This window comes from Pelophylax lessonae (assembly GCF_965119305.1).
Source record: "Pelophylax lessonae genome assembly, chromosome: 13".
NCBI lineage: Eukaryota > Metazoa > Chordata > Amphibia > Anura > Ranidae > Pelophylax > Pelophylax lessonae.
In genome coordinates this window covers 60229912-60257114 of record NC_138780.1, presented here as the reverse complement: position 1 = coordinate 60257114, position 27203 = coordinate 60229912, and the positions used below count along the sequence as shown (strand labels likewise).

General features: G+C 47.7%; 1 protein-coding gene across 1 annotated transcript in view; it reads left to right on the top strand.

Moving 5' to 3' along the window:
- RTF1 (RTF1 homolog, Paf1/RNA polymerase II complex component) overlaps positions 1–27203 on the top strand; it is a 588556-nt gene that overhangs the window by 6185 nt on the left and 555168 nt on the right. Inside the window, exon 2 of the mRNA XM_082242851.1 lies at positions 24018–24128. Within this exon, the coding sequence (XP_082098977.1) occupies positions 24018–24128 (111 nt within the window). The remainder of the gene's footprint in view (positions 1–24017; positions 24129–27203) is intronic.

Sequence of the window (27203 nt, the reverse complement as noted above, 5' to 3'; positions counted from 1 at the left end):
TGACCACCAAGCCAATAAAGTGTTTCCAAAAATAAAATGTAAATAAGTTATCTCTAATGCTTGGTATCCTTTTGCCTACAGTGCTGTTCTGTACTGTACCAAGGAATTTCATTCATGCAAGATATTTCTCACAATGCTTTTCTCCCAGTGGTGGTAGGAGGACTAGGAGCCGGTAAAAGAAAACAGCTGCATACAGTGATTCACTCCACTTCCGTGAACTGCAGCCCACACGTTAAGTCTCCGCCCTGCAGCCATTTTTCTCAATGGCACAGCCACCCAATCACGCAGTGAGTAGCGGCACAGCGAACCAATCAGGTGTGCCGGCACGTGTGATTGGTTAGCGGTGCAAGCTGATCGCTGTGCCGTGCTTCCAGTGGGATGACAGTATGAATGGAGGAGAATGAAAGGAAGGCAGTAGTTGCCCCCATTGTGTCCAGTGAGACCAGTGACTGCAGATCAATGGGAGGCTCCAGTCACCCAGCAAGCTGCTCTTCTCAATGGAACACCCTCCATGCACCCGCACCGAGTATTAGCAGTCTCCCCACATAGCTGTCACGCCCATAAGCTGGTTGAGTGTCTCCCCAGCATCCCCTGCAGTGTGTACTGTCCGTGTTCTCCAGCACAGCCATTCTTAGCATAGGGAGGGTCTCTCACCTGAGCATGCCGGGTCCCTCATGAATCCTGCCCGGGCTCCTCATACGCGGAGATCTATTTGAACTGTCTCTGCGTGCTGCAGCCTGCAGGTGACATCATCCCCCTACGGTGTGATAGGACACCGCTGGAGCTGTCTGTCTGTGTGCAGGGGCAGCTAAGGTGCAAGGGATGCCGGGAGATGTAGTCTTTGTAGGAGCCAACCAGTGGAGGAACAGGGGAGCGAAGAACTACATCCCCCACACTGCCCCCCCTGGTGTGCGGAGCTTATCTATGGGCAGAGAATGGAGCTTCACGGAAAATGGGACGGATGTCATCGCTGTCCTCCCCCCCCCCCCCCCCCCCCACGCCGAGTCCCGACTTCTCCCTGCCTATACTAAATATCGCCCACGCCCGCAGAATGCTAGTCGATATCATATCGACTATTGTTCAGCCCTAGCGTTCGCTTCTGCGCACGAGTGCTGAGTGACGGGGCGCCTTAAATTTTTTTCTTTATCATTCATCGACTGACTAATAGGGTTATGCTCCTCCTTCTAGGAATAGGCACTAGGCAGGAAAAAAACGTAACCACACCTATGAGGACTGTCCCTGCAGGCATGACCTCTCGGACTCTATCATCAAACTGTTTTGTTCTGCCTAGTGTTATGAATAGGACCTAGCTCCCTGCTGGGACTTCGGTCTTAGCTGTAATGGGAATGTTTTTATTTTTAGATTTAACTAGTTCTTGAGGACCAAGATCCAAAGGTACTACAAGCAACAGCCGGCTCGGGTTTCACACTGGATAATCTAGATCCCTAAGGTCTCCCAGCCTGGCCAGCAAGCGTGAGCAGGTTATAGTCCAGAACTAGGCCTCGCTACGACAGTGCCCCGATGGATGGGGGTGAGCCTGCGAGTGGACAGGCTCGTTGGGACGCATGGACCTGGAATGCCCTGAGTCGCAGCTTCCCTTGGCTGACAGCACCCCCTTACTGGGTGGGAGGTCATCTGTTTCGGAGTGGCCCCCACCTGTACCATGGTATGGTGAGTAAAATTGTCCCCCCCCCAAACACCCTTGGTGGACGTGTGCCCCTCCCTGGAATGGTAGGACCTTAGGCGTTCTGTGGCACCCAGGAGGACTAATTTGGTGTACCCCTTGACATTCCCCTACCCCTAGCAGGTTTTACCTTGGGGGGGGGGGGGGGGTGGTAATAATGCGGCCGTTATGGCACCTTATTTGAGTGGGGAGGATTGTCCTGATTGGATCCCTAGCTAGGGATCTTTAGTTTGCATGGGCACAGCCATTTTCTATACTTCCCTATTGAGAATGTATGAGTGGCAATTTTTTTGAGGTCCGTGGGATGGACAGGCATGCGGCATGTCCTATGGTAGATGCAGAGCTGCTTCCTCTTCCTGTGCAGACAGTGTTGGTTGCGTTTTTTTTTACACTGATTAGGCTGGATGCTTCTCTGTGGTCTGGTAATGTTCCTGGGCTTCCCTGTGGGTTTTTTCTCTTCTGCTCTGCTATTATTACTTAATAATCGGGGATTGTGAATCTGCAGTAATAACGGTGGGACCACGTTTTTTGCGCTCTTGAAGGGACATTACACAATTTTATTTTTTTAGCGCAATGGAGTCCCAGGATAAAAAAATCACTTAACCCCCCCCCCACCCCCCCTGGGAGCGACTGCTCCGGTTTACATTCACAGCCAGAGATTGCATTTTTTTGTTTGCAAGCCTGATGTCAAAAGGGGATTTGGTCATTTCTGGTGCTGTCAGCTGCAAACGCCCTCACCTCCATCAGCAGGGTCTTTGGACTCTGGGACAGATATGGTCGCTGCGGACGCAGACCGCCTTGAGGGTGTCTTCACATTCTGACGGTGAACAGGACCTGTCCTCATCAGCTGCCACGTGGGAACACGCATTGGTGGAAGCCCTGATAGTTTCTGTGCGGGAAACACTAAATTTGGCTGATAAACCTACAGCATCAGATACGCAGGTGTCTTTTGGCTCCTGTAAATCGGGCAAGGTATTCCCTTGTCCAGAATTATTTCATACTATTGTGGATGAACAATGGCGACGCATTAAGCACATGGTGGTTGTGCCTAAGCGTTTTGCACGCCGTTATCATTTTGCGGAGGCGGTGTCCAATAGGTGGACTGGATCACCAAAAGTGGATTCTCCAGTGGCCAGGTTGAATAAAGCAAATCTGGTACCGGTGGAAGAGTCTCCAACCTTTCTGGAACCCATGGATAGACGGGTGGAATCCTTGTCCCGCCATTTACATGTGGTAGCAGGGCACATGTTAAAGGCTACCTTTTTGTGAATGTTTTAGTAGCGCAGGCTACTACTGAATGGGTGAAGTTACTGAAAATTAACTTGGAAACTACACGGCTTCCCCCTGCGGTACTGGAACTAATAGACCAGTTGACCCAAGCCCTGATGTTCATGTGTGAGACGTCCCTGGACTCCGCTTAGTTGGTGGCCAGGACATCAGCAGTGGGGATTGCTATTGGACCCATGGTATAGCTAAAATGCAGGTTGGCTGACCAGGCTTCTAAGAAGGCTGTGACTGATCCTCTTCCTTTTTACAGGAGAGAGGCTGTTTGGATCCTCCCTGGACAAGTTGATCAAAGGTATCATGGGGGTAAGGGAGCTAATCTGCCCCAATCCTTCTAAAGGCAAGTTGCCGTGTACTAGGCAGGGGCCTTCCTTTACTGCTCACAAACTTCTTTTTTGTGCCTCCAGGTCGCAAGAAGCCATGGTCAGGAAAGTCTTAAGTCCTGCCATTCTGGACCTGCAGACAAGTCCTTGGCTGAATGAAGGGGCGCCCTAACCAAAGTCTGGGATGGGGGGGCGTCTTCAATTCTTTCTGGCACCCTGGACCTTCATGATTAGGTGCCGGTTCCTGCTCAGGAATGTTTTCAGGGGTTTTATTCAAACCTATTCAGTGCCTAGAAAAGAAGGCAAGGTGTGTTCAATCCTGGATCTCAAGGCCCTGAACTGCTTTGTGCAGGTACAGAGGCAGAGTTTTCGGATGGAGTCCATCTGCACGGTAGCGTCTCTGCATCAGGGAGATTTCTTAAGCTCCATAGATATCAAGGACTCATATCTACACACCCCTATCTACGCTGGAACCAGCGGTTTCTTTGCTTTGCTTTAGCAGGGGAGCATTATGAATTTGTGGCGTTACCCTTTGGTCTCGCCGCAGCTCCCAGTGTGTTTACCAATGTACTAGCGCCGGAGGGGGATTGCAGTACTGGGGTACCTGGACAATCTCCTGTTTAGAGCGGACTCTTTCAGCCTTCTTGGGGGGGTCTGAACTCGGTCAAAACTCTGCAGGAGTTCAGTTGGAACATCAATTTCAAGAAATCTGCGCTGACTCTGGTTCTGAGACCGGATTAGTTGGGTTTGACTCTGGATTCAGCCTTGGCGAAGGTTTTTGTTCCCCCGGACAAGCTGCAAAAGTTGCAGGGGGTGATTCAGTTGTTGTTGGACAACAATCTGTCCTCTCTACGAGTTTGCATGCGAGCCTAGGGTCTGATGGTATTGACCTTCAAGGCGGTTCCGTTTGCTCAGTTCCATACAAGGCCTTTGCAAAGGGAGATTCTTGTCAAATGGAACAAGGATTCAAAGTCCTTGGATTCTGTCATTCGGGTAAGCCACAACACACAATCTGCTCTGTTGTGGATTCAGTCTCCAGCACTGCGCCAGGGCAAGTCCTCCCTTCCGTTGTTTTGGATGGTGGAAACCATGGATGGCAGCCTGTCTTGCTGGGGAAGCTCTGTGCCAAGGGTACCTGGACGATGGAAGAGTCAAAACTTCCGATTAAATGTTTTAGAGCTGAGAGTGATCAAGTTTTGTCTGGGTCATTGAACTACTCGTCTGCAAGGTTGTCTGGTTCGGATTCGACCAGACATGCCATGGTTGTGGCTTACATCAATCACCAGGGGTTCACAGCTTTGTTTCAGCCCTCTCTGCTGTACACATTCCCGGTGTGGAGAACTGGCAGGCGGATTACATGAATCGTCAGGTGTTGGATCAAGGGGAGTGGTCCTTACACCCGGAGGTGTTTTGCCTCCTGTGTGTTCGGTGGGGGACTCCCGAGGTCAATCTGTTTGCCTCTTGCCTCAACAAGGTGCAGAGATTCATAGCCAGGTCTCGAGATCCTCTGGCTGATGCTGCAGATGCACTGGTGGCTCTTTGGGGTCGGTATCGTCTGATTATGCATTTTCTCCATTGAAACTCCTGCCGAGGCTTCTGCGCACTATAGAGGTGGAAAACATTCCAGTCATTCTGGTGGCTCAAGACTGGCCTTGGTCTTGGTACGCAGGCCTGATAAGGCTGGTCGCTGATACCCCTTGGAGACTTCTTCTCAGGGAAGATCTGCTGTCTCAAGGTCCCAACTTCCATCCTGCATTACAGTTGCTGGCTTTAACGGCATGGCTGTTGAAACCAGTCAGATGTTGAGAGATGGGGGTCTTTCTGACTCTGTGATTCCTACACTCTTGAAGTCAACTTCCAGGAAGATCTTCTATCGTGTGTGGAAATCGTACACTTCATGGTGTGAATCACTGAAGGTGCACCCTCGCTTGTGTTCGATTGCTAGGGTTTTGGCCATTTTGCAGAAAGGGGTTGAACAGCGGTTAGCTTTGGGTACTATCAAAGGCCAAGCTTCAGCTTTTGGCTATATATTTTCAACGCCCGTTAGCCACACATGTCCTGATCCGGACTTGTATAAAGGGAGTGCACCATATGGCTCCTCGGAGGCGTTCCCTATTACCTCCAAGGGATCTAACTCTGGTGTTTATCTATTCTTCAAAAGCCTCCTTTTTGAAGAAAAAAATTGGATTTTGCTGCTTTCCTTGTCTCCAGAAGAAAAAAAAATCTTAAAGACAAAGTAGGGGTTTCAAGGCTAGCTGGGAGAAGGAAGACCAGAGAACCAACACATTTACATTAATTTATTGATATAGCTAAAAAAGGGGTTGTGTCCAAATGAGGGATATGCAAAGAAATACGACATCCCTCATATATTCACCAATATATTAAAAACAGCAGCACAGAAATATATCCCTGTTATGGGAGCAATACATGCTTCAAGCTGATGATGCAAGAAGTCTCTGATGGTATTTGGTTTGTGGGTCCCAATGAGCCAACGCGTTTCGCATCAGGTTTCGTCAGGGCCACAGAGACCGAGCAATACCGATATTGCTTGCCGCATGTGGAGACTTTAATAGCTGGTAGGGAAAACCACAGTCCCTATGGTCAGGTGTACCAATATGGATGTAGAACTTTTTATCTATAGTGCTCTCTCTAATTAGACAACATGGAGCCCCCGTCTTGTGATGGCACACGCTTAGGCCTGTCCCTCTGTAGGGGTTTGTCCCCTCTTCCTGATTCAAGAGGTCAGGGGGAACACGGTGACAGGGCTCTTATATTTTATGATTAGTTTTGCTGCCATAGGACGCACTCATCCAATTCATGGAGTCCGCCTTATTAAGGGATAAAGAGCATGCCAAACGGTGCCGGAATATATACTTCAAAATAGTCCACAAAAATGAGGCAGGCTGTTGAATGATTTAGATCAGTGGTCCTCAACCCTGGCCTACAGGGCCCACTAACAGGCCAGATTTGCAAGATAACTGAAATACATCCCAGGTGATCTCATTTGCTGCTCAGTGATTGCAGTACTCTAGTCTGCATCTCCCCAAGGTAATACTTAAAATCTGGCCTGTTAGTGGGCCCTGAGGACCGGAGTTGAGGATCACTGGTTTAGATTACAGACCATTCAGTCATGATTCCCATTCATGACCCTAGAGGTAGCCTTAGTACCGGTAATTCTCCGTATGTCCTGCCTAGTCACTTTAACGGTCAATTGCGCGGTCGTGCGATGCTGTACCCAAATGAAATTGACGTCCTTTTTTTTCCCCACAAACAGAGCTTTCTTTTGGTGGTATTTGATCACCTGTGCGATTTTATTTATTTATTTTTGTGTGTATATGTGTGTGTGTATATATGTATATATGTATGTATGTGTATATATATATATATATATATATATATATATATATATATATATATATATATATATATATATATATATATATATATATATATATATATATAATCTATCTATCATGCGCTATAAACAAATAGAGCGACAATTTTGCAAAGATAACAATATTTTTCACACTTTTTTTTTTTTTTTTTATATATGAAATTCCCCCAAAAAAATGTAAAAATCTAAATTTTTTTTTAACATTTTAGGCCAATTTGTTTTCTGCTACATATGTTTGGTAAAAAAATCGCAAAAAGCCTATTTTGATTGGTTTGCGCAAAAGTTATTGAATTTACTAACTAAGGGTAAGATTTTTGTCTTTTTTTTTTTTTTTTTTTTTTTTTTTTTTTTTTTTTTTTTTTGCTGGACTGCAACATTGCGGCGGACAGATCAGACCCTTGACTGACATTGTTGACACTTTTTTGGGGGTACCAGTGACATTACTACAGTAATCAGTGCTATTCATATGCACTGTTACTGTAAAAATGACACTGGCAGGGAAGGGGTTAACTTTATTAGAGAAGGACGGGTTAAGTGTGTCTCTAGGGGCGTGCTTCTTACTGTGATTGGATGTGGCTGTTTGTGTAACTGCAGAGAAATACATCCTGCATAGCAGGACCGTATGATCTCTGCGCTTACACAGGGGAGAATGACAGGTGGCTTTGTTTACATTAGCCGCCTGCCTTTCTCCCGCTGTACCGGACGATCGCGAGTGAGCGGCCGACATCGGGTCCGCTGCTCACACGGGGGGTCCGTGAGTGAGCGGGAGCGCGCCTCCGGCAGCGCGCGCTCACTCCCTAGAGCCTCACAGGCTAGCGACGTAGTACTACATCGCTTTGCCTGTGAGGGGCTGACTGCTGACGTTGATAGTCGTGCGGCGGTTGGCAAGCGGTTAACCATTGATGAACTACAACCTCTAATACTGGAGGATTACATATCAAAATAAAAAATTAAATTAAAAAATCCAAATATTAAAAAAATTTCAAATTATTTTGTAAACTTCTGATTTTGAAGAAGGGTTTTAAGCTCATCGTTCAATTAAGGAAACCTCATAGATGAGAGGGTATAAATCCTTTTTTCTCTTGCGTCCTCCGACAGTCGCCGCCCACTCATACAGTCTTCACTTATGGGGTATTGACTTCATCTCCACAGGAGTTTCTAGGCATAAGACTTGTAAAAGAACAATAAATCTACATAGTCACACCCATGGGGGCTGTCCTTCTAGTCCAATTCAGTTTGTCTTCTGCCTAGCTTCAGGAGTGGATAGGCTTCCCTGTGCTGAGGCTACAGTCTCAGCCTTTTCTCTTTTTTCTCTTATGATTTTTTTCAAAAGATGTCATTTTTTTTCTTTACATTGCTAGCTGTTTATTATATCAGCACTAGTTAGTGGATCTTCGGATGAAGACAGTGTCTGCAGAGCTAGGAATTGGACTGACCGTCCTGGTTCTCCGGGACAGAGGGTCAGATGGAACCCCAGCCCGCCTATTGAGCATTTCGCAGGCTATGTGCTCGCCCTGGCCTCATAAACGACCCATCCCTGTCCATCTGGGATGCAGCAATGTGAGGTGGTTACCTTACTGGACACAGCATAGGTTCATCCGTGCACTGATGGTGTCCTGCGTTTTGAGCTGGCGGCACTCCCCTGCCATCTGAAGGTGGGCGGTTTCCCGCTTGATATGAGGCACCCCACGCCATCGGCTCCAGGTAAGTACATCTATGGGGGGCCTCTGTCTGGGGTCGGCAGTCCCCTATGTCTGTGCGTTTTGGGCTCCCTGGTCCCGGTCCCTGCGGGGGTTTTTTGATTTTCTCACAGCAGCGCTGTGTGGGGGTTTTGGGGGTCCCTCTCCTAATGCCACTTTAGGGTGCTTGGGGATGCAGACACATGCGGCGACCGCTGCGGGTTGAAAGACTGCCGGTCTGCCATTTTAAGTGTGGGCAGCATGTCTGGCTTCACTGTGGGCGCACATACAGCATGCTATGTAGTGTATTTTCTCGCCTTACGGGGCCATCTTGTGTGGCAACACGATCATTCCGAGCACATGTCGGCGGCCATTTTGCCGACGCCTCCCATTAGTTTACATAGGCATCCATTTTCCCTTGGCCTGCAGCTTAGTTCAGCCTCCAGCAGTGACATCACTTCCTCCTTTCTCACAGAGCCGACTGAAGAAGCTGGTAACACACTGTGGGGTGTCTGTCCTGCTGTTCCTTTCTTATCCTGCTTGTGCACTTTTCCTGGTCAGTTTTGTCCCTGCGGGGGTCTGTGTGTGTCTCGATAGCGGTGTGCTGTGGGGTCCACAGCATTCTTAAAGGGCCATTTCCAAAAAAAATAAAAAATTCTGCTATGGAATCCTAGGACAGCAAGTTTCCTCCAGCTTTGGTGGGGGATTCAGGGTCCTCTGAATCCTCTACAGCAGTGGTCCTCAACCCTGGCCTACAGGGCCCACTAACAGGCCAGATTTTCAAGATAACTGAAATACATCCCAGGTGATATCATTTGCTGCTCAGTGATTGCAGTACTCTAGTCTGCATCTCCCCAAGGTAATACCTAAAATCTGGCCTGTTAGTGGGCCCTGTAGGCCAGGGTTGAGGACCACTGCTCTACAGTCACTAATTTGGCTGCTGTTGTGGCATCTTTGGTGTCAAAAATGGATGTGCAGATGTCTGAAAGTGCTGCTAGAAGGAAATTCTAGGCCTTTTTCTGATTCTGAGTGTGATATGGTTGCTCTAGGTAGCATGGCCCTTTCGGCGTCTCGCTCTTCTTCTCAGGACCCGCAAGAGTCTGAGGGGGAGGAGGTGGATGACTCGCCCCCCCCCCCGCCTGGGTCGCCCGAGGAACGCTCAACTATGGATGAGTTGATCCTAGCGGTTAAGGAAACACTACATTTGGAGGATGAGCCCACTCCTCCGGGCGTTGTCCTCTTGGCGCACACAGAACCCGCAAGACAGCGCAGATTTTTCCTTGCCCCGCAGAGTTTCACCATAAGGTAAATGAGCTATGGTGTAATTTAAAACACACCTTCGTGGTGTCTAAGAAGTTTCAACTTCTCTACCCTTTTTGCGGCCACTACGATGGCGCGCTGGTGTGTGTCTCCTCAAGTGGATCACACGGTGGCTAGATTGAATAACTCTACCCTGCTCCCTGCCGAGGACTCTCCGTTGTTTAGGGACCCTACTGATGGGAGGCTGGAATCTCTTGCCCGCCACGCTTACATGGTGGCGGGTTCCATGCTCAAACCTATTTTTGCCTCTGTGATGGTGACTCAGGCTGTGGCGGATTGGACCAAGGTGCTCAAACGCACCCTCGTGGCCGATTCTGCCCCTCCCGCTACAGTGGAGATGGTGGATCAGATCTACCGTGGGGTCATGTATTTGTGCGATGCGGCTCTAAATGAGGCCCCTTTGGCGATACGCCTGTCCAATGTTGCTGTGATTAACCGTCGCTTAATCTGGTTGAAGTGTTGGTCGGCTGACCAAAAATCAAGGAAGAGGGTGGCTGATATCCCCTATGCGGGGTCTCGCCTTTTTGGGGAATCCCTGGATGAATTGGTAAAAGGAGTCACTGGGGGTAAGAGCACTTTGCTGCCCCAGAACCCTAAGGATAAGTTTTTTTTTTTTTTTCCTGATTTTTGGAATCCCTCCTTTAAACCTACTCGGGGATCCTTTCGTGCCTTCAAGGCGCAGAACAAGGGGAAACCCTTCAAGGGTCAAAGTAGCTAGAAGAAGCCCTGGTTTTGCAAGCAAAAATCCGGCCAGGCCGGTGCGGCAGCTCAGTCTGCCTCTGCCTGAAGGGGCACCCTCACCCAGTTCAGTGGTTTCCTCCAACCTTGGCTGCTCCGAATCACGGACAGGTGGGTTCAGGAAATCATTCGGTCAGGGTACAAGATAGAATTTCTTTCACGGCCGGCAAACAGATTCTTTCCCTCAAATCTTCATTTGACCCCAGGGCGGTTACAGGACCTACATCAAGCGGTGCAGGATTCTTCTCGCTCAGGGGGTGATCGTCCCGGTGCCTCGTCGGGACAGGTTTCGGGGTTTTTATTCAAATCTGTTCACTGAGCCCAGAAAGGAGGGCAAAGTGCGTCCGATTCTGGACTTGAAAGCGCTGAACCGCTTTGTGTGCGTTCAAAAGTTCAGAATGGAATCACTCCGCTCGGTGGTGGCCTCACTGAATCTGGGGGAGTTCCTGGCCTCTATATACCTGAAGGATGCGTATCTACACATCCCCTTCGAGGGTCATCAGCGGTACCTCCGATTTGCTATCGCGGAGGAATATTACCAGTTTGGCTTTGCCTTTCGGTCTCTCTTCGGCTCCAAGGGTCTTTACCAAAGTGTTGGCGCCTGTTCTGGGCCTATTGCGGGCACAGGGCATTGCGGTCTTGGGATATCTGGACGATCTCCTGTTAAAGCGGAGTTCCACCCAAAAGTGGAACTTCCGCTTTAGGGAGTCCTGACCCCCCGACATGCCACATTTGGCATGTCATTTTTTTTGGGGGGGGGGAGCAGGTACCTAGTTTTGACAGGTACCCGCTCCCACTTCTGCTCGGAGCGCCGCGGCGCCCTGAGCGGAAGTTCTCATCTCCCCCTCCCTCCCTGCAATCTTCTGGGACACGTCAGAGGTCCCAGAAGATTGCCGGCCAATCACGGCGCGCGGCGCGACTCGTGCATGCGCAGTGGGTACCCGGCTGTGAAGCCGCAAACTGGAACAGCCAGGTGCCCACAGCAGTGATGCCGAGGGAGAGGATCGAGGCTTCGGGCGGCCGCATCGCTGGACCGTTGGACAGGTGAGTAAATGGCTGGAACTCCGCTTTAAGATCAAGTGCCAGCCAGAGCCTGCTGCGCGATCTGTCCACTACGGTCCAGACGCTTCAGGAGTTCGGTTGGACGATCAACATTCAGAAGTCGACCTTGTCTCCTTCGGTTCGTCTCCAGTACCTGGGTATGGTTCTGGACTCTGCTCAGGCAAAGGTGTTCTTACCAGAGGACAAGCTCCGGACCCTGCAGAACTAGGTCCGGTCCCTCAGGGACAACGAATCCTCGTCACTCAGGACCTGTATGCGGTCCCTGGGGTTGATGGTGTCGGCCTTCGAGGCGATACCATTTGCACAATTTCACACGCGCTCTCCAAGCGGAGATTCTGGCCAGGTGGGACAGACTGCCTCAGTCCTTGGACCTGAGTGTCTGAGTCGCCAAACCAGGATGGATCTGTTGCGGTGTCTGTGGACGGTAGTAACCACGGATGCCAGCCTGTCGGGCTGGGGTGGAGTCCTGGGCAACCTGTCTGCCCAGGGCAATTGGTCGGAGGAGGAATCCTCCCTTTCCGATAAACATTTTGGAATTGAGAGCGATCAGGCTGTGCCTGATCCATTGGTCGGATCGTCTTCAGGGCTGCCCTGTACGGGTGCAGACGGACAATGCCACTGCGGTGGTGTACAGCAATCACCAAGGGGGCACCAGGAGTGCCCGGGCGGCCCAGGAAGTGACCAGTATTCTGTCTTGAGCCGAGACTCGTGTCCCGGCGATATCTGCGGTTCACATTCCGGGTTTGGAATTGGCAGGCCGACTATGTGAGCCACCAGACTCTGGACTAGGGGGAATAGTCCCTACACCCGGAGGTGTTTTCAAATGCTGTGTGCGAGTGGGGAAAGGTTCGTGGCAAGAACGTGCGGTCCTCTAGCAGATGCGCTGGTGGTGCCTTGGCGTCAGCATCGACTGATATATGCCTTTCCTCCCATTCAGTTGTTCAGGTTCCTTCGCAGGTTGGCCTCGGAACAATCGCTGGTGATTCTGGTGACGCCGGACTGGCCTCGCCGGTCCTGGTACGAGGACATCGTTCACCTGGCCGTAGAGCCTCTGTGGTGGCTGCCAATGCGAGAAGATCTGTTGTCCCTTACCTCCATGGGACTCTAACTTGGTTCTGTCCGTGTTGCAGTGTTCCCCGTTTGAAAACATCAGGGAAATTTAGTTACCTATGCTTTCTAAGAAGGTTGCGTTCCTGGTAGCAATCACTTCTGCTCGCAGTGTCGGAGTTGGCGGCGTTGTCTTGCCGTTCCCCTTACCTGGTGGTTCATAGGGATAAGGTGGTCTTGCGACCTAATCCGTCCTTTTTGCCAAAGGTGGTTTCGGAATTCCATGTGAATGAGGACATTGTTTTGCCTTCGCTTTGTGCGAACCCTAAGCATCCAAAGGAGGTTGCCTTGCATTCCTTGGATGTTGTCCGGGCGATCAGGGTTTACCTGTCGTCGACTGAATCATTTCGAAGATCGGATTCTCTTTGTCCTTCCTGAGGGACCTCGGAAGGGTATGGCTGCGTCTACAGCAACCATTGCCAAATGGATCAGACAGACCATTGTACAGGCTTACTTGTTGCGGGAATGGGTTCCTCCCTTCCCTGTCAAGGCGCACTCTACCAGATCGGTGAGTATGTCCTGGGCCTATCGGCATCAGGCCTCGGTGGCCCAGGTGTGCAAGGCTGCGACTTGGTCGTCGGTGCACACTTTCTCAAAGTTCTACAAACTTCATGTTCTGGCATCAGCTGATGCATCCTTTGGCCACAAAGTTCTCTGTGCGGCAGTTCCATAGGGAACCCTGGTTTTTCTACGGGTCCCTTGCTGTTGGGGTTGTTTTCCCCTTGGTTATTTGTTTTCCTGGGTTGTTGCTCATGTTGAGCCCTTGTTTTGTTACCCAGAAGGTTACCTTCTTGTACATGTAAGGTTCCTTTCTCTGATGTGGGTACTGCGTTGCTTTTCTGGCGGTTGCGTTGCCCAACCTGCAACAGCAACTGATCTATATCTCCTCCCCTCATGTATAGGGACATGATCTAGAGCGAAAAATGCAATCTTCGTAGAATCAAAATTGTGATAGTCCAATATGTCTACTAATGGGAGTTTCCATTCTTTTCTTGGATACACATGGTCCCTTATTCTGTGAAAGAATTGGTTTTTTGTTTTGCCAATTTAGAAGACTTGACACTCACTAACCATATAATAAACTACCCCAATTGTTTGGCAATTAGCTTGAATATTGGGCCTATAGGGTCTGTCCATTTGAGCAAAACTATCTCCTGAGCATGCATAACCTAATGGCAAAAATTGCATCTGACACTTTTTGTACCTTTTTTATTTTTGGATTGAAAATCCCAGTTTTGTTTTGAAAGTAACTCTTAACTAACTGATCCTTTAAAGAGGAAGCCCGTCTAAAGGTAATCTGAGGCTGATCACTAACTAACATACTTGGATACAATGTCACCAGCCACCAACAAGTACCAATATTTTATTCATTATATGACTTGTTTGGTTGTGATGGCCTAAATATCTAGTAATGAGCCTAACCTTATTTTCCGAAACAGATTTGGATCTAGTTTATCTAGTGGAGTCTCATCAACTTAACTCTGTCCTGATTATTCGCCCTGTGATACGCCTTTTTGAGGCATGATCGACTGTAGCTCCTAGCTAATCTATTTTGTAAGGTTTTAGCTTCAATTACAAAATCAGACTTATTACTACAATTTTGTTTTAGTCTTGGGTACTGACTATACGGTATGCTTCGAATTAGTGGAGAAGGATGTGAACTAGTCGCATGGAGAACTGTGTTGCCCGCAAAGGGCTTCAGATATAGTGCGGAACCCAAACTACGATCTGGGTTCAAAAAGATCTGAATATCCAAAAATTCAGTGGTTTGTTGACTACATGACATAGTAAATTTTAAATTGAAATTGTTTACTCCAGGATATTAAAGTTTAACTCTAGAACCTGTCCAAACCATGAACACGTCATCAGTGAATTGTCGCCAGATCAATATTTGTAAGATCAAGTAGATCATTTTGATAATATAACATGCTCCCCCCCCAAAGGTACAGGTTTGTATAAGTGGGGGCACATTTGGTCCCCATAGCAACACCCTGCACCTGCAGGTAGTGGGAGCGGCCAAACCTAAAAACTGTTTGACAGCACAAATTCTAACAATTCAAGTGATATCTTAATAATGCAAGTGATATCCATTATAATGACTAGCGGCCAAACCGTGCTCAGATGGGAAGCCCTCCACAATCCGGATCCCCAAGGAATGGGGGATGGAGTTGTATAGGGCTTCCACATCTATGGCAGCCAGCCACGCCCCCTCTGGAATATAGATTCAATCTAGGGCCTGTAACAAATCCAAGGTATCTTGAATGTAAGAAATAAGTGATTTAACATGGGGACGAAGATGGTCATCGATCAATTGACTTGCAGGTTCTATTAACATCCATTGCCTAAAACTATTGGTTGTCCAGGTGGACGACTCATATTTTCTCCCTCACAGGTCAATTCTTCTAATTTGTTACCCCAATTGGGGGGACTTGCGCACTGCACCAGTTTTTCCTTTACCCCACAAGGTGGATCCCAAAAATCTCTGCCGCGTTCAATTTGTTGTAAAGAAATCAGATCTTCAATCATTAGCTCGTATTGCCGCTGTGGGGCAGGAATAGAGCGCTGTATTCCAGCGAAGCATATTGGGGCCCAGGCCTGTATGAGACAGTGGCCCGCATGAAATGCCAGGCCACTCTGTCAAACGCCTTTTCTGCGTCCGTGGAGAGCAGCAAGAGTGGGCGATTCACTGTGCAAGCCGTGTGAATCAAGTTAATGACCCGGGTCGTGTTGTCCCCAGCCTCTCGAGCAGTTATAAAATCCGCCTGGTCTAAATGTATCAACTTCACGATGTGTGGGAGAAGCTTATTTGCTAAGCTTTTTCGAAAATAATAATTCAGGTCCACATTGAGCAGTGCGATGGGACGTTAGTTCCCACACTGAGCCGGGTCTGTCCCCTCCTTATGTATAAGTGTGATGCAAGCCCTCAGGGATCCAGTTGGCATTTCCCCTTTCCCGATCAGAGTGTTTAATCCCCTAAAAGTAGAAAGTGCGGAGTCAGGTTGAGTGCAAATGTCTGGGTAATATGCGATAGTAAATCCATCTGGTCCGGGTGTCCAGTGCTAGAGAATAACGATGACTATAAGGTGGTTGACTAAAACCCTGCACGGCCTATGTGGGCAATGTGTAGGCAAGACTCTGCAAAGCGGTGGGAGTTGTGCCCCCGGGGTGCCAGCCAAAATAAGAGCAAGATAAACTGAAATAAAACAAACTCAACCTCCGATAACCAAATCGTGGCAGTATAAGATCACAGAATTAGTGTTACTCCACCACCCACATGACCCGCTCCTGCCAGATCCGCGGGCCGCGTCGCCAAAGGCAACTCCAACATGGAACGGCACCCCAGGTCCAACTCGGGATGGGCCCCTCGAGGCAGTAGACCACACTTCATGACAACCTTCCTCATGTGGTGATCGTTGCCCACGTCCAACCAGTCCAGGCCGGCCAAACTGGGGCCACCACGGTCATACCCACGCCCCTGCATGCACAAATTCCAAAGCACCCACCGGTCCATATGCGGACACAAGTCCCGCCTCCAAAACATGCCTCGATATGAGTCAGCTGCTTCGTCCCAACGGGGGACATATCACGAGGGCCCCCGAAGAACCCCCGGAGCGAAAACCACCCCGTCATGGCCCCTCAGTGCTCTCCCCCCTCAACACCACAAGAACCCAGGTGGGTAAAGAGTCTAATGTTCAGCCTGTCTACACTTCAAACTCAAAGCATATAACAAAAATGACACTCGTATATGATGCCTTTTTAAAGATACTCGGCCAGGTAAGAACCGAGTTGGTCAGATTCAATATCCGCTAGTCCATTTTTATTGTCCTTATTGCTCCGGTGAAGTTGGAGCCCCTCCCTGGTCCCTGTGAAGAGTAGAATGGGACCGTCTTCTCCTGGAGCGTTGCGGTCTCAGAGAGGGAGGCCGGGATGATCCCAGGTTTATCTGGAGGTTCAACCAGTCCAGAGTGGGAATCTGCCACGTCTCGAGGAAGGCAAAGAGCTCAGGTAATTCGGGCCAGCGTAGGGTAAATCTGCCCCCCTTTAAATTATGAGATGGAACGGGTGACCCCAATGGTAAGAAGTGCCTGAGTTCCGCATAACCTCTAGTGGGGGTCTAAAAGATCCATGCATCCTGAGGGTCAGGGGGGAGAGATCTGGAAGAGTCACACAGTCACCCCCATCAAAATACACTGAGCCCCTAGACCATACTCTCCATTATTTCCGCTTTTATTTTTATTTTTTAACATTTTATTGAAATTCAACTCAGTACAAAAAATTAAACAGTGTGCATGGATACAGCATTAACAGATACGATACAGATACATACAGCGACAACGTGCTCTGCTAAATGAAACAGCCTTACCGAGTAATTTCGTGGGTAGAGCTGCCTGAGTTACCTATGCAGAGTCAAGGGTATTTTTGTGTTTTATTTCTAAGTGAGGGTGTCGGGGGGGGGGGGGGGTGAATGGGATATGGGAAGGAGTATAGTTATAGCTACACATAGGATTAGGCAGGACCTAGTCCAAGTAGGAGGAGTAACAGCGGGGGGGGGGGGGGGAGATGTGCACCTTATTTATAGATCTTTGGGTAGTTTGGTTATGGGATAGGTTGAACCAGGGGGAGGACAAAATCCTTTTACAACATAGGAACTGCAGAAAAACCTGCATGTACTCTTGGTCTCGGGGACCCCGCAATGGCTCAATTACCGAAATAAACACAACAATCCACTAAGGTAGTAATGAGGACCTAGATCAAATCAAATCGAAAGTGGAGGTGGGGAAGCTAGTTTTCCATTGGTATGGGGGGGGGGGGGGGTGGTAGGTAAGCAGGCCCATTTGCGTGTAAACTTTGTCCGAGACTGATGTGGGTCCACTGAGAGGCCCACCGATTCTGTGGTTCTCAAAGCACATAGATCAGTGGACAATTCTGCAACTGTGGGGGCAGTGTCGGACATCCAGTGGTGCAGTATCAGCCTGCGGGCCACCATCAGACAAGTCACTATCCAATGTTTATGAAGGGGAAAAAGGTTTCTGTGAGTGCCTTGGCAGTGGGGTAGTGACCTTGTCCAAGCAATTAAATAGTAAAGGGTAAATGTCCTGAGGAAGTAGTACTCCAGTCATTTTTGCTATATAGCGGGACACTTTGTTCCAGAAAGATGCGATCAGGGGGCAAGACCATAACTTGTGTAGGAGGGAAGGGAAGCGTTCCTGACAAAGGGTGCTATGATGCTGAGCGATGTCTTTGGACCAGCGGATGTGCGGGATATATGCTCCATGAAGTATCTTGAATTGCTGCTCTCTCCAGAATTCATTTGAGACCTGTGTTCTGGTGGTAACATAACCCTTAAGGACCTTCTGCTGGGCGTTCGGTGAATTTAGGATCCTATTCCAGGATTTGGCTACGGAATGTGAGACTCCCTTCAAAAGTTCCTGATTAAGAGGTTTGTACAGCTGTGATATCCTGTGTTTACCCTGCTGTATCCAGGAGTCCAGCAAGGTAGGATGGAAGCGTTGAGAGGGGGCACGACAGATCTGTTACATAGCTAACACATTGCCTGTAGTATCGATAATGGCTTTGGGGCAGACCGTAGGTCTCAGCAAAGCATGAGAAACTCAGCGGTTTGCCCGTGCTCATGTCAAAGAGTTGAGACATCAGCTTTATCCCCTTTGTTGACCACTTCTCATATACAGAATGCTGCTGCGCCTGGGGGAACCCCCGGGGTGACCGTGAATGGGTAGGTATCTAGATAATCGCTGCGGTGACCCAAGTCTCTTCTGCACCTCTCTCCAAGCCGCCACCGTATCTCGAATCAATATGTTGTTGCGGAGAGAGACGGGAAGATCCCCAGTCCCGCAGTGCAGCAATGCAGTCCAATCATGAGGGGCAGCCATCTGGGTTTCTAGCAATAGATTAGTATATCGTGATTCCTGGCCGAGCCAGTCTAGACATTCCCGCAAAAGGCACACTACATTATACATTCTGGTATTGGGAAGGTCCACACCCCCATCCCGTTTGGCCATATATAGTTTGTTGAGAGAGATGCGAGGTCTCTTCTCCCTCCAAAGGAAGCAAGAGCGCGCCTTATGCAGCCTATTGACATCAGTATGTTTCAGTAGCAAAGGAATTGTTTGTAACGGGTACAACAATTTCGGGAAGGTGGTCATCTTGTACAGGTGGCATCTACCGAAAAAGGATAGAGGTAATTTGGCCCATGATTTCATCTCCGCTATCATTTTGTCTAACACCGGAGTGTAATTTAGTTGGTATATGGAGGAAGGGAATCGCCCTACATTGACCCCCAGATATGTGATGTAAGACGGCGCTATGCGTAGGTTGGAGGAGGTCGCCCAGGACGGAGTACGGTTGGTGTTGAGGGGCAATATTTCGCTTTTGTTAAAATTTATGTGCAGCCCCGAACACAGATGGTATTCAGCAAATACAGTTAGTATCAGGGGGATGTCTTGACCCGGGTTTGATGTAAAAATAAGGACATCGTCCGCGAACATAGCGGTGCGGAGTTCTTCCGAGCCTGTCCTGATGCCCTGCAAATTTGGATGTGCCAATAAGAATCTGGAGAGCGGCTCCAGAGCCAGGTTGAACGGGGGAAAGCGGGCATCCCTGTCTCGTCCCCTTAAACAGGCGAAAAGAGGAAGACTTGGGCCCCGCTATCACCACTTGCGCCTCCGGAGAGGCGTACATCATTCTGATCAGATGTAAAAATTTGCCGGTGAAGCCCGCATGGGTAAGTACATGGTCCAGCCATTGAATATTTACTTTATCAAAGGCCTTCTCGGCGTCTAGGGTGATAATCGCTGCGTCTGTGTTCGGGTCAAGTTTGGATACCTCAAGCAGCACTTTTCTAATATTCAAGGTGGCCGATCTGCCTTTCGTGAACCCCGATTGTGTGGGATGTATAAGTGTGGGCATGATGGATGCCAACCTGTCCACCATTAATTTGGAGAGCAGCTTGGAGTCCACATTCAGCAGGGATATTGGTCTGTATGAACCTGGGTCTAATGGGTCCTTCCCTTTTTTTTATAGATTCGTTTCATATGTGCTTGGTATCCCGTGGGGAGATAAGGGTGCCCGTCCAGTATATAATTGAATACAGACTGTAGTGTCGGTGCCACCGAGTCAGCCGCCAATTTATAAAAGTCCGGGGTGTACCCGTCGGGGCCAGGCGATTTCCCCGGTGTAAGTGTTTTAATGGCCGTGAGTATTTCCTCTAGGGTCAGTGGTGCGTTCAGCTGCTTTAGTTGGTCAGGTGTGATCGTCGGGAGATGGGTTTTGGTGAGCCAGTCCGAAGCCATCTTCTCATTTTATGGGATCATGACTACTATACAAATTTTGGTAGAACTGTGCGAATACCCTATTGATATCCTGCGGTTTGTCAACTATTTGGCCGTTGGCATCTCGGAGGGCGGCAGATACCTGTGTGGGGGTAAACGGTCCTCTGCATAAAGAGGCCAATAGCTTTCCCGGTTTGTTACCATAGCAATGAAATTTCCATTCCTGGTGTGATTTACAGAGGAGTTCCCGTTTTTCAGCCCACTCATCAAAGATTGCCTTGGCCGACCTCCAGCGTTCCCTGTTTTCAGAGGAGTTATGACTATGCAGCACAGCTTGAGCTGTTCTCAAGGAGGAGCTGGCCGTTTCAAATGATTTGGAAAGTTTCCTCTTGTATGCCGCGGCATAGGATATGATACGGCCTCTCAGTACGGCTTTCCCAGCCTCCCAAATGAGGGTGGGAGACACAGAGGGTGACTCGTTTTATGAGAAACTCTAACCAGGTTTCCTTGATGAGAGAGGATGCTCCGGGGTCTCTGGTGAGAAATGAGGGGAATTGCCAACATTTAGCCGCAGGGGTGGAGGTGTAGAGGGTAAGGATGATCGATACTGGAGCATGGTCAGATATGTGATATATGTCGTGAACACGGGGGGGAGACCGTACAGGGGAGTAAACTTGGATTTGCGAAAATATAATCTATCCTGGTAAGCGTCTGGTGGGGATGCGAATAAAAGGAGTATTTCTTGCCCTCTGGGTTGTGTAGGCACCACACGTCGGAGAGCTGTAAGCTAACTGCGAAGTCGCGCAAGAGAAAAGAGTGGCGGAGATGCGTTTGCAGGTGTATATAAGAAGCCGAGGATCGGTCTTCAGCCGGGTGCATGAGCTGGTTGAAATCCCCCCGCTGCGAGAGGTGGAGGTACGGAGCCAGTCTGTGTTACTGATTGAAAGAATGGTGCTGAAGGTGTGTTGGGAGCATATATACCCGCTAATGCCCATTCCCGTTGCGCTGTGGCCATGTGGACCACTGCTATGCGTCCTGCATCATCCATGACCGACTGCTTCAGAGTGGTAGGCAGATTTTTGTGAATAAGTATAAGGACGCCTGCCTTACCCTTCACTGCTGAAGACCCATATACTTGGCCCACCCACAATTTACGCATGCGATGGAAATCTTTTGCTTCCAGGTGCGTTTCCTGTAAAACTGCTATGTCGGCTCTCAGACGTTTAAGGTGTCTGAGAACTACCATTCGTATGTTAGGTGATCTAAGGCCTTTAACGTTTCATGATATCACACTCATGGCGGGTCCCAATGGGATGATAACGCTAGTGGACTATTTACCGTGAGTGGAGGTGCCCTTATGTCTGTGCCCTGTGACGTGTGTGTGGGGTAGTCTAAGATGTTCAGCGCGTGTTTGAAGGAAATAGGTGCTGTAGGAGTAGGAAAAGGATGGAAAGGCCCAACGGCGTACGTGGGGATAAACATCGGACTGAGGTGTGGAACTTCACTTTTTTCCTCATGTGAGCTCGCTCACGCATCGGACAGCGTTACCAGGTCCAGTAGTTGTGCCCTCATACCGGCTGATCAACAATTAATTACTTATCAACGCTGCAGTAAAGTAGAGCAGGGAACCCTGCAAACGACAGAGGTTGATTTTGAGCTGGAGAGGCTAGGCTGTGCAGGCATGGCGGCCAACATGCATGGTGTACGACATAAAAACCTATGGAAACGTAAAAATACATCAACAGTGTAAAAAACTAGTACCTATAAGACCCAGAAGGGCAAATTGCCCACATTGGTCATTGTGCAAAACATGGGAAACCTTGCATATAAGTAAACCTGAAACATGCAGTAACATAATGCTCGTTCCATAGTTACCCCGTAACCGGGGCGAGTTGCGTCCGTAGGTAAACACAGGATATGCACATTGCGCGACCGTTGGGGTAAAAAGAGAATTTAACCAGCGGATATCATGCAGTAGATTAACGTGGCCTGCGGCGGTAGGAAGGTCCGTTCACTCGTTGCTTTTTAGCAGGGTCTTTCCTGGGACTCTGTTGCTCCCGGGCACCTTGAGGGCGCTGGGGAGAAGGTGTTGAAGGAGGATCCAGATTGATGTTGATATGGCATTGTAGGAAGTGATAGGCTTCTTCTGGTGCAGAGAGATTTCTGTTCACCGGACAGATCTGCAAGGCGTAATGTAGCCGGGTATGCCAGTGTGAATTTTATTGATTTGTGAAATAGGGCCTGGCAAATTGGTTGAAAAGCCTTCCTGCGTCTGGAGACTTCCTGGGAATAGTCTGCGAATAACAAAAGTTTGTGGCTGTTGACTTGTAAGGTTTTGGCGTTGTGGAAAGATTTCAGGATATTCTGCCGGTCCATATATTTCAGGTACCGCATGATGATCGATCGCGGGGTGCGTCTTTCGTTGGAGGCGGGCTCCCAGGCGATGTGCACGTTGCACGGAACATGGCGTCTGGATCCCCAGGGCCGCGGGAAGGTGTGCAGAGGCTATCTCACAAAGGGATTCAGCTCCATAGGATTCCGGCAGTCCAATGATCCGGAGAAGAGCTGAAAACAAATGTGCACCGCCCTTTTCACATTCATAGAAAATGAAACCATTAATTTTCCTTCCATTTCACAATTATGTGCAACTTTTGTGTTGGTCTATCACTTAAAATCGTAATAAAATACATTTATATTTTTGGTTGTACTATGACAAAATGTGGAATGCAGATCATGCAAAGCATATGTAAATGTCATTCCTGTCTTGCAGCATGCCAAAGCATAATGGCTTACTGCAAGACTACAGAGGAAGGGTTATGGGAGGGTATTATGAAGGTGTTTCCTTCAAAATTAAGAGAGCAGGGCTCTGGGAGGGCAAGATTCGAGGGGTGTCCCTGTTCACACTGGTCTGCTAATTTAACTCGGCAGTAATGAAGTCGAATTGTGATCCATTCAATCCTGCACAGCAGCAACACAGCTAACTTTCAGAACAGGCTGCTTTTCATATTGATTGTTAATAATGCTGTGAGGTGGGACTTGGGAGGTTTGGACTCTTCCTGTAGGTGTGACTGATTGGGATTAAATGTTAGGATGTATTCCATCCCACCCAGCATCAGAGCTGTGAAGGAAGTGATGTCATTGCAAATTTTCAGACTACAGAGGAGGGTGTGTTTTAGGCTTGGCATGCAGCAGGAAGTGGCTATAGAAGGGACTCAGTCTACGTCAGACTATACAGTGTCTCATGGTACAAAACCACAACTAAACCCAAATTATCAGGAGATCTGCAGACAACAGAGCAACATAGTTCACAGGTATGATCTATGCTGGGACTGATTATTCCATTCAGTTCTAGTGAAAAAGTTGGCGTTCAGCTTTGAGGCTGGAGAGAAATTAAGCCAGAACAAATTCCTGCAGTGAGTATTCTATACTCCTGTGAGATCACACATAAAATTTCCCTAGACAGGGAACCTGTGTGTCACTCAGTTGGGTTCTTCCTTCCTCAATCAAAGCAGCTAGTTACCCACAGGAATTTTGTTATGGATCACATATCCTGGGGTTACAGGGTAGAGTTTAACAGTATAGGAAAAAGTGTATAGCAACAAAATTATGAAATGTTGGTTATTACCACAAGTATTTGTTAAATCCAAGAAACGGGTATCCCTATGATGGACCTATGATGAAAAAAATCTGAAGCCTAACTTAGGGGTCAAGTGGCTTGCGTACTAGGTGCCAAGTGGCTTTTTTTTTTTTTTTTTTTATTGCCCAGACTTCCTGATAGACAATGGCTGTGCTCCTCTCTCCATGGTATGTATGTAGGGATGTAGCCACCCTCTTGCTTGCTCCTGACTATGGGATGTTTAGTGTTAATAGAGCAACATTGGTACAACTGCACTTCGTGCCAAACAGAAGGGTAGGAGAGAGGTTTGGGAGCTCACAGAGGACATTACTAGGAAGCAGAACAGTTGGGGACAATAAAATTAAAAATTGATTACAGGGCCATAAATTGGTGGGTGGTGTAGGAAATATTTATGGGCATAATGGAATTTAGTGTCCCTTTTTTTTTTAAATCGTAAAATGTGAATGCATGTTTGTGTTTTTTTTATTTTTATTCTATTTTTTGTTCCCTCCTATATATAGGAGCTGCTTACACTGGCCAAGCGTAAAAGGGGTAGTTCAGAGGAGAAGGAACCACCAGTGAGCAAACCAGCAGCATCTTCTGATTCTGAAACCTCAGATAGTGGAGATGAGGTGTGTATTGTTTTTTTTTTTTTTATGTATTGTTTTGCTTTATCATTGTATATTTGTAGAAAAGATGAGCTTATAATAAAGAGGACTTCATTGGTGGTGGTATATTTAATTTTGCATAATATTTCAGTTACAAATGTACTGTTGATGATAGTGGAACATTTTAAAGTTGTTGTAAAGGCTCAAAGGTTTTTCACCTTCATGCATTGTATGCATGAAGGTAAAAAACCTGTGTGCACCAGCCCCCCTCCAATACTTGAGCCTGATCTTTCTCCAGCACACTGCATGGGAGCCAATGTCTCATTGTCTGAGATAGCAGTGGAAAATATTGGCTCCTGCTGCTGTCAGTCAAAGCCAGCGAGCCAATGAAGGGTGGGGTCAAGTCGCAGCTTTGGGTGTGAATGAACACAGAGCAGAGACTTTGGAGTGTGCCTGCTTTAGGTGTCCCCATTGCAAGCTGCTTGCTCTGGGGGTATTAGGCAGGAGAGAAGGGCCAGGAGCACTGTCCGGAAATCCAAGAGGAGAAGGAGGAGCTGCTAGTCTCTAACCAGTTGCAGGACAGTGGGTTTAAAATGGTTATAACACCCCATATAAATATTTTGTAATTGTGAGCAGGTCTGGCATTTCTTTTTTTCTTTTTCTATTTCTTTTTCTTTTTTTCTTTTTCTTTTTCTTTTTCTTTTTCCAGATTTGACCACTCTGAGAATCATACAATTAATGTACTGCCCAGGTTCCTGGATTGTGTGCAGGTCTTGTTCCCATGGGTGGCAGAGTTGGAGAGTAGTTAAAATCAAGCGGTTAAGCTGCAGTTTTACCAGTCCTCAACTTCCCACCTTTAGATAACCGAGCTGCACCATTATTCGTTAAATTGCCATCTTAATACAACTCTACCCCCCCCCCCCCGCACAATCTTGATCTAGCATTTCCATGATTCATTGCGGAGCTGTTCTCTGCTCACAGTTGACAGCTATGGGGAGAAAAAAAAGGCAGCCAGCAAAGTCTATCGCAACATTGCTCAGAGCTAAGCTGAAATGAAACCTTGTATCATTTGGTTCTTTTTAGATCAAAGGGATTAAAGCGGAGTTCCACCCTGAAACCTTTTTTTTTTCACTGTCCGCTTGCTCAAAATTACCTGTAAAACAAATGAATAATTAAATTTTTTTTTTTTTTTAATTCACTTAATCTTCTTTTTAAAGAAAATATACTTACCTTACTTCCTCTTCCTCCCTCTGCGGGCACGGCCGCCGCCGTCGCTTCCTTCTAGCGTTGACTCCTGGGAGCTGAACGTCATCGCTCCTAGGAATTAATGCGCCTTCATCGGCCCTGCACGTCAGTTCCGCTGCAGGCGCGTCATTCCCTGCTAAACAACTTCTGGGTATGCCCAGAAGCTGTGCAGGGATGACGCACGTCTGCACCGGAACTGACGAACTGGGCAGGTGCAGGGCATTCTGGAATCCGAGAGGACGTTCTGGCTTCAGCTGCCCACACCTGAGATGGCAGCACTGGACAAGAAATTTTCAAGGTAAGTATTCTAAAAGGTAAGTGAACCCGGGGACAGTTCAGAGGCTATCATTGCTGAAATGCACTAGCCCTGACTGTCCTGGGGGCATTTTTTTTTTTTTTTTTTTTAAATCTAATTTTTTATTTTCAGGCCGGAACTCCACTTTAACTTCCGTCTGTAAATGATGGGACTATCAGCGATAAAACTCCATAATGTGCCACATCTCGAAAATATTGGATACAAAATGGAAATTCCCCTATTGTGGGACTTTATAGGCACTCTAATCATATCACAAGTAAATTCTTAAAAAATGTTTTATTAAATCAATACACAAAAAAACCCAATGTAAATGGACTAAACCGCTGAAAATACACCAACTGAAATTTAGAAAGATAGTTTTGGCATCCTCCACCGATATGTTTCAGAGACTAAACTCCATCAGGGGTGTAGGAGGTATAATTTGTCTATAATATAATACATCAGTCAGAAACCTATAAATTCACAATAGGTATGTATGGCTTAAACAGGGTAAGTGATGGGTCTCAGACTTGCAATCGGACAGATGAACGTTCCATTTTGATTTAACCACTTCACCACTAGGCCTATTTCGGACACTTTTTGTTTACAAGTTAAAATCGGTATTTTTTCCTAGAAAACTACTTAGAACCCCCAAACATTATATATATATATATATATATATATATATATATTTTTTTTTTTAGCAAAGACTCTGGAGAATAAAATGGCGGTCATTGCAATATTTTTTGTCACGCGGTATTTGCGCAGCGGTCTTTAAAACGCCATTTTTTGGGGAATAATTACATTTCACTGCATTTAAAAAATACTAAACAGTAAAGTTAGCCCATTTTTTTTTTTTTTATATATTGTGAAAGATGATGTCACGCCGAGTAAATAGATACCCAACATGTTACGGTTTAAAATTGCGCCCCCCCGTGGGATGGCGACAAACTACGTTCAATAGGCGACACTTTAAATTTATTTAACGGTTACCAGTTTAGAGTTAGTGTAGCTCTTTTTTTTTAAATTATTGCTCACGCTCTGGCGATCGCGGCGATACCTCACATGTGTGGTTTGAACAGCGATTTCATTCGCGGCTCGACTTCCGTATACGTTTTTTTTTTTTGTGCGCGAGCTAACGGTGACCGGGGCGGCTAAATTTATTTTTTTTCCCATTTTATTTTTTTAACTTAATTACAGTTTTTAAAAAAAAAAAAAAAAAAAAATCTGATCACTTTTATTGCTTTCACAAGCAATGTAAACATCCCTTGTGACAGCAATATGTAGTGACAGGTACACTTTATGGAGGGATCGAGGGTCTAAAAGACCCTAGACCCCTCCACTACACTTCCCTGTATGCAAAACGGCGTTTTTGCATACAGCCGTTTTTCAAATTTGCAGCACACTAACCCGGAAGTGACGTCATGGACGCAGCCTCCGGGTTACGTCATCGGAGACCCGATCTATGCCGTTTCCGGCATTCATCGGGACTCCATCCAGCCGGCGGACGCGCCGGCTGGGTGCTCGGGGCTCCCGGTGGGACGGGAGCCCCGGTAAAA